The 12,442-nt window shown below is 45.8% G+C and overlaps 1 protein-coding gene across 6 annotated transcripts in view; it reads left to right on the top strand.

The window, feature by feature from the left end:
• PKNOX2 (PBX/knotted 1 homeobox 2) overlaps nt 1-12,442 on the top strand; it is a 438,447-nt gene that overhangs the window by 308,604 nt on the left and 117,401 nt on the right. For all 6 annotated transcript variants that reach the window (XM_083713657.1, XM_083713654.1, XM_083713659.1 and 3 more), the window contains one exon: nt 12,221-12,360. In XM_083713657.1, coding sequence (XP_083569783.1) covers nt 12,221-12,360 — 140 coding nt within the window. The remainder of the gene's footprint in view (nt 1-12,220; nt 12,361-12,442) is intronic.

Below are 12,442 nucleotides of genomic sequence, written 5' to 3'. Positions count from 1 at the left end.
CAGCCTCACTCACCTCACAGAGTGTTTGTTGTGAGGGAGGAAGGGAAAAGGAGATTGTTAGCCGCTTTGAGACTCCTTAGGGTAGTGATAAAGCGAGATATCAAATCCAAACCCTTCTTCTCAGTGGCACACGGCCTCGCCACATTTTGCAAATGAGCATGCTTATAACAGCCATGTCCCCATAACAAGGCAAATTTTGCAAGCCCTCTTCTGACCATTGCTTTTAAAAACCAAAGGAGTGTTTGCTCATAAGAAAAGCTCCTAGAAAAGCAAAAGCATATTTTCCTTCTAGGGATCCCTTGCCCCGATTCTCTGAGCACCTGTTGGTCAAAGCTACTGTGGCGTAGTGGTTAGAGCGTTAGACTTGGCTTGGGAAGACCTGGAATCGAATCTCACTTGGCCATGAGGTTCACTGGCAACTGACTTTGGGTCAGTTGCCATCTCTCAGCCTAACCTACTTCAGAGGGTTATTGTAAGGATAAAATTGGAGGAGCTGGCATGTATACTACCTAAGCAACCTGTGCAATAAATGTGTACAGTACTAGATAAAAATAATAAAATAAAATAAAATAAAAATATTATAATATAATATAATATAATATAATATAATATAATATAGTATGAACTGTTGGCCAGCCTCCTACCAAGCTCTTTCTGATCCCTTTTGCAAGAGCTTCTGGGTGCTAGAGCAGCCATATCAGCCTCACCTGTGCCTCACTCAACGTGCAGCAGCAGGGCAAGCTCTAACCATTAGGCAGAATAAGGAAGCCTTCTCAGGCAAATGATCTAAGGCAGGCATAGGCAAACTCTGGCCCTCCAGATGTTTGGGACTGCAATTCCCATCATCCCTTACCACTGGTCCTGTTAGCTAGGGATGATGGGAATTGTAGTCCCAAACATCTGGAGGGCCGGAGTTTGCCTATGCCTAATCTGGGGTGTCATGAAAGGGCAGGAAATGGTTCGTTAGTTTTTACTGTCAGGGAACATACTTGCGGAATCTATTCTCTCAGGTGTGAAAGTAGCTTGACTGCTTTTAGACAGTATGGGTTGCAGCCAACCAAATTCTACTCACAGTAGCCCCGTTGAAATGAGTGGATCTTAGTTGTGTCCTTTAATACAAACGGTCTCCTCTGAGTAGGACTCACATTGGATGCAACCCTATGCACCTTGACTGGGGGTTGGGGGTACTATTTGTTCCTCAGGCAGAAAAATGTCTTGGGCCAGATCCGTGCAGCATACAAGGTTAATGGGAGAGTCCTGGTAAAGGGTTACATCCAGAACTAGTCCTACTCGGAGTCAACCCGCTGAAGTTAATAGACTTCATTAATTGGCTTCATTAATTTAGCTTCATTAATTTCAGTGGGTCTACTTTAGGACTGGCATTGGTTGCTAAAGTACAGAGCTTGGAAAGTTCTAGTTCAGCATGTCCAAAAAGGAACTAATTCCAGTTCATGTTTGCCCTTTGGCAAAGCAAACTGCTTCTATTCACATTTAGTTCATCATTCATACATACAGTCCTCAGTACAAACCCCACTAAAAATCAGCATTCAGAGGGTTACAAGCTGCTGTGCTAAAGTATAAAATATATGTAAGAAGTCTAAGAAAAACAACAAAAGGCACCACAGTGGAATGTGAACTGTTTAATTTTATTTCCCCCAACAAGAATTATCTTTAGGCTTAAAGGTCCAAAGAGTATAAAGAAGTTAAAAAAAAAACCACGTCAGTGAAGTGAGTGAATTAAGTTCATTTTGAGGTAGAACTTTGAATGATTTCTAGCTCACCTTCAGCTAGAATACCCCAAAATGAAATTAATTCACATTTTGTTCACCCGGCAGTCATGAGACCTACTTTCAGGTGTAGTTCACATATTTCCAAATGTCACTAAACCGAACCAGTTCCTTCCAAGCACTGACAAAATACGAGAGGAAGTGGCTGTGACCCTGAGTGGAAAGAGGAATGCAATTGTTCTGTGCACACCCAGAGAGTGTGAGCGCGAGAGCCGATTTGTTTCGCTTCTGGCTTTCTGAGATATGTGGCAAGGTGCAGCTCCCTGCATTGCGAAGGCCACTTTGCCACCTCGTAGAGGATTTCTGGGCTGGAGTGAAATCTTTGCGTTATGAGCCTCTTTCAAAGTCACTTGGGCCTCTTTATCCTCATCTCTTAAATGTGTCCCTCTGGTGAGAAAGGTCACTTTGCACAAATGATACCTTGGTGGGGTTTTTATGGCTCTTGGAACTTCTGTGTCATCGTTTGTTCGCTTCGCTGCTCCTCTTGGTTCCTTCTTTCACTTCTCTTCCCACCCCCCCACCCCCACTCCAACGAACTAAGTTGAATAGACGTGGTGTTTTATAAAACACAGCTCCATTTCCCATTAGCTGTTCCTTGAGTGTGACTTCTTTCCTGCTTAGGCAGCTGAAACTGGAGACGGAAGAGGCAGCGGGGAAATGTAGTTAACTGTTCATTCCTACTGAGAGTTTCGGGGGGGGGGGTACTGATTCTGACACTAGAAGAGCTTCATCATACTGTCACACTTTCCCACCCAAGTCTGTTTGAATTCTTTTACTAGTGCAAAGAAGGACAATAGTAGAAGACTGTTAAAAATGAAATGGAACACCGACACCCTAGAACAAATCTGTCAGGAATGACCACCATGCCAAAACACAAAAACAGTTCAGATTCCTGGTGCTTTTTCCCCATCCCTCCCAGCCACCCTGATCCGCAAATACTTTCCTGGCCAAGCACCTGGAACTCTCTCCCTGCATTCCCTCCCTGTACTTTCCTTGGGAAGCTACGATTGCCTCTGATCAGTGTTTTGTGGCAGGGATACCAGTGCATACCAGAAAAAAAGGGATGTGGGTGGCGCTGTGGTCTAAACCACTGAGCCTCTTGGGCTTGCCGATTGGAAGGTCAGCAATCCGAATCCCCGTGATGGGGTGAGCTCCTGTTGCTCTGTCCCAGCCCCTGCCAACCTAGCAGTTCGAAAGCATACCAGTGCAAGTAGATAAACAGGTACCGCTGCGGCGGGAATGTAAACAGCGTTTCTGTGCGCTCTGGTTTCTGTCATGGTGTTCTGTTGCGCCAAAAATGGGTTAGTCCTGCTGGCCACATGACCCGGAAACTAACTGCAGACAAATGCTGGCTCCCTTGGCCTGAAGGCGAGATGAGACCATAACCCCATAGTTGCCTTTGACTTAACCGTCCAAGGGTCCTTTACCTTTTTACTTTTACTTACATACTTTTACTTACTTAAATGGAGGCAGAAATTTGTGGCAGTGCACACCAGAAATGTAGGTTTGAACAGTTAAAAGTGGATCAAATCACTCTGCCACCCTGTCTACCCCAACCTTTTAAAGTGGTTTTTCAGAGTTTAGGTACTGACTGAGAAGCACACTGAAAAATGCAGGAGTAATGAACTATTAGCAGGAAGATGTGAAAATGTTGCATGAGCAAATGAGGATTTCAGACTTTCAAATTGCAGTGGCACCCTGAACGGAGCCAAAATCCACCCACGACACCCCCTGGCCCCTTGTCTTCCATTCTGCTCAGTTAACTGTGTCACAGTTTCAACACCCCGCAGTGCCCCCTAGAGTCGGCTTCCAGTGCAGCAGAACTGGTCAGACTGCCATAAATCCACCTCTGAATGTCCACTGTTATATATATATAAACCACCCTGCAAACTAACTAGAATAAATGCTCAATAAAGACTGGGCAGTCTAACCTCTGTGTAAGCTTTGTATGAGCAAATCAGGATGATTGCTCAGTAAACGAGTGGTCTGGAGCCATCCTTAAACTCCCAAGGGCCACTGCAGCCAGGGACGCATGTGGCTCTGTGGTTTAACCCACAGTGGGCTTGCCGATCAGAAGGTCGGCGGTTCGAATCCCCGCAACAGGGTGAGCTCCCGTTGCTCGGTCCCTCCTCCTGCCAACCTAGTTCGAAAGCACTTCAAAGTGCAAGTAGATACATAGGGAAGGTAAACGGCATTTCCGTGCACTGCTCTGGTTCACCAGAAGCAGCTTAGTCATGCTGGCCACATGACCCGGAAGCTGTACGCTGGCTCCCTTGGCCAGTAAAGTGAGATAAGCGCTGCAACCCCAGAGTCGGTCACGACTGGACCTAATAGTCAGGGGTCCCTTTACCTTTTCCTAATAGGAGTTAGGTCTCTTCTGCATTGTCCCACCACCACCACCCTAGAGCAATCCAACCCAAACTGAGACCTAATCACAAATGCTAGACCAGGCGCCAAACCAAATCAGGAGGACCTTGCATAGCCCTAGTTTGAAAAATGTTCCTGCTTTCATCTAATTCTGTTATCTTCCCTGTAAGAGAGAAATTCCTATGAGTGTTTAGTACGAAATGAACTTGCCTCTGGATTCAGTTTGGACTAAATGACCATTGAGGTTCCTAATGTACCATAGGCCTATGGATTTAACACTTCTGTAGCATACCATCATCATAGCCACAAAATTGTGCCCAAAGTGGTTTACAACATATCAAACAAACTAAGTTTTTTTTTAAAAAAAAAACAAAACATTTTGTACATACGAAGCATCACCCTGTTCCAGATGCCGTAGTTTGGATCTGAGATGCAAATCTTCAGACCTTCGGGGCCCAAAACCACCTCTCAGCTGGGGAATTGCAGAAACCTTCTGCCCGGCCTTTAACCCACCAAACAGGTCTTATGTCTGATGTTATTGTGGGTGCTCATCCCACCTGGGAAGGTATTTAGATTCTCCTGAAACATACCTGTTTGTGATTTTGCTGAAAGGGTTCCTTGTGTGAAAGCATCATTTTTTACAGAAAAGCCCGGACAAAAGGCAAAAGTAGACTTCCTATTCCAGTAAAGGTAAAGGTAAAGGTAAAGGTACCCCTGCCCGTACGGGCCAGTCTTGACAGACTCTGGGGTTGTGCGCCCATCTCACTTAAGAGGCCAGGGGCCAGCGCTGTCTGGAGACACTTCCGGGTCACGTGGCCAGCGTGACATCGCTGCTCTGGCGAGCCAGAACCGCACACGGAAACGCCGTTTACCTTCCCGCTGCCTATTCCAGTAGCTTAGCATAAATATTCCCTCCCCCTGCCCCCACCATATAAAAGACTGCTTGATGGGGCTTTTCAAAGGCAGCAGGACTGACTGTCATAAAAGGGCTGGATTTTATGAAAATAAAGAGGAAGCAATGGGAAAAACATCCTTTGAGGACAAAGAAACTGCTTTAATAATCTTCTGGTTCTGCTAGGGGCCAGTAATATTGAGCATAATCTCTCCAAATACACAGGAGAATCTGTCTTTTGAAAATTGGGAATCTGCATAAAAATCCTGCACTTCATATGTTGCTTTATAATAAATTAAAGCATCTCTAATGGAAGTTCTTTCCCTGCTATTTTGTCCTTGAAGTTTAGGGAATGAAGTCCTGAAAAGTGAGCACATACATTAAAGATGCAATATCTTTCCAAGCATGTTGCGGATGAACCCTGGTGATCAGAGTACATGCGGTGAAACTGCACTTGATTGTTGTCAGTCAGATGAACAAGAAGACAGTTTTGCTGCCTCTTATTTTCTGATTTTGTGTCTTGGTATTTCGCTCTAGGACAGTAAAGACTACATAAATCTGGTACAGCTGTAAAACTGAGAAGGATAGAATCATCTGTGTACTGCAGTAAGCAGTATACCACAAACTGACTTAGGTGTTTTCATGCTAGCGAGAGACTTGAAGTCTGGTATGTGATACAAATCTTATCCTGATTAAATATATGAGGCATACATTTCGATGTTTCTGCTGATGTTCCTCCAACTGTTGCTCATTTCTCATGTTGCGTGTTGAGGACCCAGAAGACACCCCCAAATAAAAACACGGTTCACACATCATTTTTGTTTTGGTTTTTGGCATAATTTTGGTCACAACTTTATTGAATTACAGTATGTGAATGGTTGCTTAGGCATTGGTTAGCGACTACCTGTTCCCACTTGGAAGTAGGAACAGAACTGACAACTGCACCCCTGTGGAAATCAGTAAGGGTAAACAATTTTGGGGAGAGAATAAAGATGGGTGCCAGGCTCTCAACTCTCCCCAAATGCTCCCAGGGGCTCTTGCGTGGCCCTAGCCCTTTGCCAGGGATCCGGACAAAAGCATGGCGAGCCCCTGGATTCCTTTAATGGAAGACACTTGCAGCAGCAGCATTGGAGGGGCAGGCACAGCCAACCACATCCCCTCCACCAACCAAAAATTAACCAATGCCTAACCACAACAGGACGCGGGTGGCGCTGTGGGTTAAACTACAGAGCCTATCCCGGCAACAGGGTGAGCTCCCGTTGCTCGGTCCCTGCTCCTGCCAACCTAGCAGTTTGAAAGCGCGTCAAAGTGCAAGTAGATAAATAGGTATCTCTGGCAGGAAGGTAAACGACATTTCCGTGTGCTGCTCTGGTTCGCCAGAAGCAGCTTAGTCATGCTGGCCACATGACCCGGAAGCTGTACGCCGGCTCCCTCATCCAGTAAAGCGAGATGAGAGCTGCAACCCCAGAGTCGGCCACGACTGGACCTAATGGGCAGGGGTCCCTTTACCTTTACCTAACCGCAACCTTACAAGTTGTGACGGTTTGCTACAAAGTAGGCAAAACCCAAATGGTGCCAGCCAGTCAGCCAAATGGTAAAATTCCTACCAGGCCCCTGCCCCAAAGCAGACGGCCCCATGATAGGCATAGCAAGGTCAGTGTGAACAAACCCTAAACAAAGGGATGGTGAGCAGGTAATCCGATGTGCGCAGCGAAAAGAGGAAGCTCAACGCCGCGCACAGAGAACATATATAGCACCCCCATCAATCAAATAGAATGCAACAATCAATTTTCCCCAGCAACAATTGAAGGTGTCCAATCAAATTTGTGGCCATCCAAACTAATCCGCCCAGCAACAGGGGATGTCATGGTTGCTCCCACCGCAACATGTGCTCTCCATGAAGGAGAACCCGCTTTATCATGGAAACGAAAGCAAATGGAGGACCAGAACATCATGTCTCTGGTCCCCCATTTCCTGTCATTCCCAGGTCAGGTGAAGACTCAGGTTCCTTAATCCAAGCCACTGTCAGTTTTTATCCTGTTCTGTTCCATTTGCAATATTTGTAGCTCATTTTTATTTTTTACTCTTTGGTAAGCTAATATGGGAATGCCAACCGATCGATGAAAGACAAGACGTATCTGTTAGAAATAATTAAAATGGATTCTGGGCCAGTTGTAGTTTCCTAACTGTTTATTAACAGTGATCCCACCAGGAGAGAATTGCAGTAGCCCAACATGGATGGTATCAAGAAAAGCAGCAATATAAATAAATATGTAAGGTAAAGGTAAAGGTACCCCTGCCCGTAGGGGCCAGTCTTGCCAGACTCTGGGGTTGTGCGCCCATCTCACTCAAGAGGCCAGGGGCCAGCGCTGTCCGGAGACACTTCCGGGTCACGTGGCCAGCGTGACATCGCTGCTCTGGTGAGCCAGAGCCGCACACGGAAACGCCGTTTACCTTCCCGCTGGTAAGCGGTCCCTATTTATCTACTTGCACCCGGGGGTGCTTTCGAACTGCTAGGTTGGCAGGCGCTGGGACCGAGCAATGGGAGCGCACCCCGCAGCGGGGATTCGAACCACCGACCTTTCGATCGGCAAGCCCTAGGCGCTGAGGCTTTAACCCGCAGCGCCACCCGCGTCCCATATATATAAATGTAGTAAATAAATGCATAAGTTATAAACAGACACATTGGTACTGTAGTTTCTTCTTTTGCCACCAATGCTTCCTTTATTTTACCTTCTCATATTTGCCTCTTCTTAAAGAGGTGCTGGGAGCCAATGCAACCTTGGAACCTTCCCCAACAGGAGTTCGTCATAGTCAGCAAGCTGGTGCTTTGATCAATCATTAGCATCAACCTTCTGGTTTAATTAAGTCCAAAGAAAGTGACCCGGGGAAGGCAGGCTGGATGGCTTCATGTCAGAGCTGCCTTAACGGGCGACAATGGTACTTTGTTAAAATGCATTAACGTTCACTTTACATTCCTCTCATCTCTTTAAAAGCTCCAAAATCTCTTGCATTACACAGACCTCTGGTCACTTGGCTGTGAAATGCATTCAGTCCGTAGCAATGGAGGCAATACAATTGCTTTAAATCCTGTTTAGAATTTCCAAAAGCCCTTTGGAAGCCCATAGTGATTCATTAGCCTTGTTCAGGCCAGCAACAATGGAGGCGACAAGGCATTTGCACCATGAATTTTTCGGAGTTTTAGTCTGAGCGCTCCCTTTGTGCCTTTCTTTCTCAGGTTGTTGCCATTGCTATTGTGTGTGTGTGTGTACACCCACCCACCCTTTGTTTTGTTTTACTCTGAAGTTTTCATCTCCTTTTCTCCATACTGCATGGACAATCTGCTACTTCAGAGATCAATCCAGATGTTTTCTCTTAGTGCTACTGCAGCTGTTTCCAGGGCTCTTCTTGCTTTGGTGACACGTCACATGCTTGGTAGCGGCCTCTAGATTATGAAACCACTGTCTGCTTTCTTTTCAGTTGTCCCCCAATCTGGCTACTTTTAGGTGTGCTGTGAAGACCTTTTTATCCCACCAGGCCTTTGCGGTGTACATTTTTTCCCCTGTTGACCTTGCTGGTGTTCAGTTCTTCTTGTTTTATATGTTCCTGCTGGTTTTTGAGTGGGTTTTGTTGTTGCTGTTACTTTAATTCATAGGAGCCAGCTACTAGGGACTGAGGTCAATAAAATATTTGAGGGAGTCACACACACACCCCCCCCCCCAAGTTGACGGGCATTTCCATTCAAATAGTGTGTGTGTGCCGTGTCATGTGATCAATTATGGGGGGCGGGGCTTACCTCCCCCCGCCCCCCATATTCAAGTTGACACCCCTGAATTAATTATATATTTGCTGGCCACCCTGTGCTCCCTTTGGGAGGAAGAAGGAGAGTATAAACCCATTGAAATAGGTCACCTTTACATAGCTTCCCCAACCCTTATGTCAGAAATAATACATTTTTCACAACCCAGAGAGGGGGGCTCCCATGGACTGATTTAGAAATGGTCCACATTTATTATGTTTGGGAGTGACCAGTTTCAGGATGGCGTGAGACCATATGCTTTATTCTCTGCGATTTCTTACTCTGGCCTGTCTGCCTGGAAGCAATCCCTACTGTGATCAGTGGGGCTTGCTCCCAAGTAAGTATGTACGAGATTCTGTCCTATTCATGTTGGCCGTATTGAATCTCCATGTTCATAGGTAAAGGTAAAGGGACCCCTGACCATTAGGTCCAGTCATGGCCGACTCTGGGGTTGCGGCACTCATCTTACTTTATTGGCCAAGGGAGCCGGTGTACAGCTTCCGAATCATGTGGCCAGCATGACTAAGCCGCTTCTGGCGAACCAGAGCACATAGCTGTCAACCTTCCCTTTTTTTGTGGGAAATTCCCTTATTACAGCGCCATTTCCCGCTGCTTTCTGCTGCTATCCCAGATTGTTAGATATCCCGTAGACTGTCCCCAGGACAGGTGAGCCTGCTGTTCCCTTATTTTCGAGGCTGCTGATCCCTTATTTTCAAATCTGAAAGTTGACAGCTATGCCAGAGCAATGCACGGAAACGTCGTTTACCTTCCCACCAGAGCAGTACCTATTTATCTACTTGCACTTTGATGTGCTTTTGAACTGCTAGGTTGGCAGGAGCAGGGACTGAGCAACGGGAGCTCACCCCGTCATGGGGATTCGAACCGCTGACCTTCTGATCAGCAAGTCCTAGGCTCTGTGGTTTAACCCACAGCGCCACCTGCGTCCCATGTTCAGAGGTAGCGTGCCTTTGAATACCAGTGGCTGGCAACAAGAAGAGAGGGATTTAATGCTCAGATTCTGGGCTTCCAAGAGACATCTTGCTGGTCATTATTAAAATATGCTTGGCCTTCTCAGGCCTTGATTTGAACCACCCAACAGGGCACGTCCTATGATCATCTTGGGGGGAAAAATGAACTTTCACACAAAAACTTAGCAGGTACCTAGCACTTATGATTGGTAGTATGTGTATGCCAGGCAAGACTTCCGGGGCTCACTTTGCAGGGTGTTATCGCACAGGTGAGGAACTTGTGGCCCTCCAGATATTGCTGGCCAGCAACTCCCATAGCCCCCAACCATTGTACATACTTCTTGAGACTGATGAGAGTTGTAGTTCAATAGTTTCTGGAAAGGCAGAGGTTCCTCAACCTGCTGTAATAGAACTGCAGCCTGAAGAGAGTAAAGTAAGCAACTCAGTGGGCTTATGATCCTGCTCCTCTTAGCTGTGACCTTTTGGTCTCTTCCAACAGAGTCTTTTTGCATTGACTTTCTTGAGCAGAATAGGTTGGAAAGACCTCTGCATTGCCCACATTCCTGTCTCCTCTTCCAAGGCAGGCTTAGTACATTATTGGTATAGCTTGAAACCAGCCTGACCTCTGTCTGTTTGCTGCAAAATACATGAAGGGCATTTAGACCTCGTAATCTACTTCTGAGGCATGGAATCCCTTTTCGCTGCCAGGAAACCTTATACAGATACATTACCTACTCGAGGTATTTGCACAGGGGCCTTGCTCTTTATTTCTCTTTCAAACTTGGCACTATAGCACATTAACAGGGGACTCCATTAGGCATGGGGATAATTGCATTTATTCCAAGGAGCAATAATAGTTTAGCAAAAGCCACGTGCAAAAAGAGAGCGCCCAGCCTGGTACCCATCAGCCAAACCACTTCTGTGCTGGTTGTAGAATAAGTTCCGTTGGAGAATTCCATGTATGGTTTGACTAAAAGTAAGGCATGAAACAGATACCATCTTTGATTCTACTTTGATGGGTGGAGAGGATGGGGTGGAGAGAATAAATGCTACTATTAAAAGATCTGGGTTAAGGGCTAAAAAAAGAGACAGAGGAGTTCATATTCTGCTGACCAGTGTAGTGGTTAGAGTCGCCTTCCGTAACCTGGTGCCCTCCAAATGTTGGACTACAACTCCCATCATCCCTGACCATGGGCTGTGTTAGTTGGGTTGATGGGATTTGTAGTCCGACATCAGGAGGACACAGATTAGGTAAGGATGGGTAGAGTGTTCAATTCAAATTCTTACTCAGCCATGAAATTCACAGGGTGTTCTTGGGTCAGCCTTGCCTACCTCGTAAGGTTGTTCTAAAGATAAAGGAGCGGGGAAGAAGTTTATATACTGCAATGAATTTGTTGGAGATAGACCAGGGTAAAAACACGAATAAAAACTGTGTAGAGAATAAGAGCTGCAACAGGTTAGGCCATCTGATCTAATTTACTATCTATATATATTTACCTTCCATAGGTCAAATAGCAGTTTCTGGGGAATCATGTTATATTGGGGAAATGGCATGTGGGGGGTTAAATATCCCTTTCCTCAGTGTCACAAACCTGATCTGATTCTGAGGCCCTCTTTCATATGTTTTTAAAATAGAACGCTCTGTTCAGATATCTCCTGTGTCTTCATGTGTAGCATTGGCTTAAGTTTCCTGTGTTTAATAAAAACCTTTATATACAAACATGCATCCATGACTAAAGAGAAGATTAAAAATGTTTCAAGAACAAATCAATGAACTGCAAAAGATTCTTGGAACTCCACAAACACCAGCATCATTTTGGCATAAACACAGTTCAGCAGCTACATATAGAAGAAAGTAGGCTGGTGGCACTGAAATTTCCATATGGAATACAGAAAATGTTGCTCTTTCACGCTCTGATATGCTTGCAAGCAAGGATATAAGAAGGCATCAGTTTTCTGTTCCAACCTGTATTCTTGCAACCAGCGCTGTTTCTGTTTTGCTACAGTTTGGCCTCGGCTAAAATGTACATTATCTGTCTTGCTACTATGGCCCAAACTGACATAATTATGTAACTGACTGCATTTTGACGGGAGGAAAATGTCAAAAGCAATGCAGAAAACAATATGGTTATTTATGCAATGCTGGTTGACTAAAAAACCCCCTAATGATTAGCAAATATCATTTGGAATCACTTGCGTGATTTCCATTCCATTCCTGACCTCGGGCGAACATGAGAATGGTGGCAATTTCCACTCACCCTTCCATTTCCTACAGAGCTTTCTGACATCCCTACTTTCAAGCGACCCGTTGAAATGCTAGTTTCAAGCGACCCAAAAGCAACCGCACGTGCATAATTTGATTTCTTTTGCCTTTAAACCTCTCGCTTTCCTGTCCTCTTCTTAACAGATGACTGCCACAGCGCAACAGCCGGCCAAAGCCCAGCCAGTACACATCAACACACCTTCGGCAGCCGCCAACACTCCTATCCCCAGCACTCCCATCGACCCTCAGGCACAACTGGAGGCTGACAAGCGAGCTGTCTACAGGTACAGAGGGATTCTGCTGCCAGGCTGCTCTTTAATGTCGCTTCCCATCCCTGTAGCGGCATGCTGAGATATTACTGGAATC

The sequence above is a fragment of the Podarcis gaigeae genome (genome assembly GCF_964106915.1).
Source record: "Podarcis gaigeae genome assembly, chromosome: 15".
NCBI lineage: Eukaryota > Metazoa > Chordata > Lepidosauria > Squamata > Lacertidae > Podarcis > Podarcis gaigeae.
This window is presented reverse-complemented; position numbering and strand designations above follow the sequence as displayed.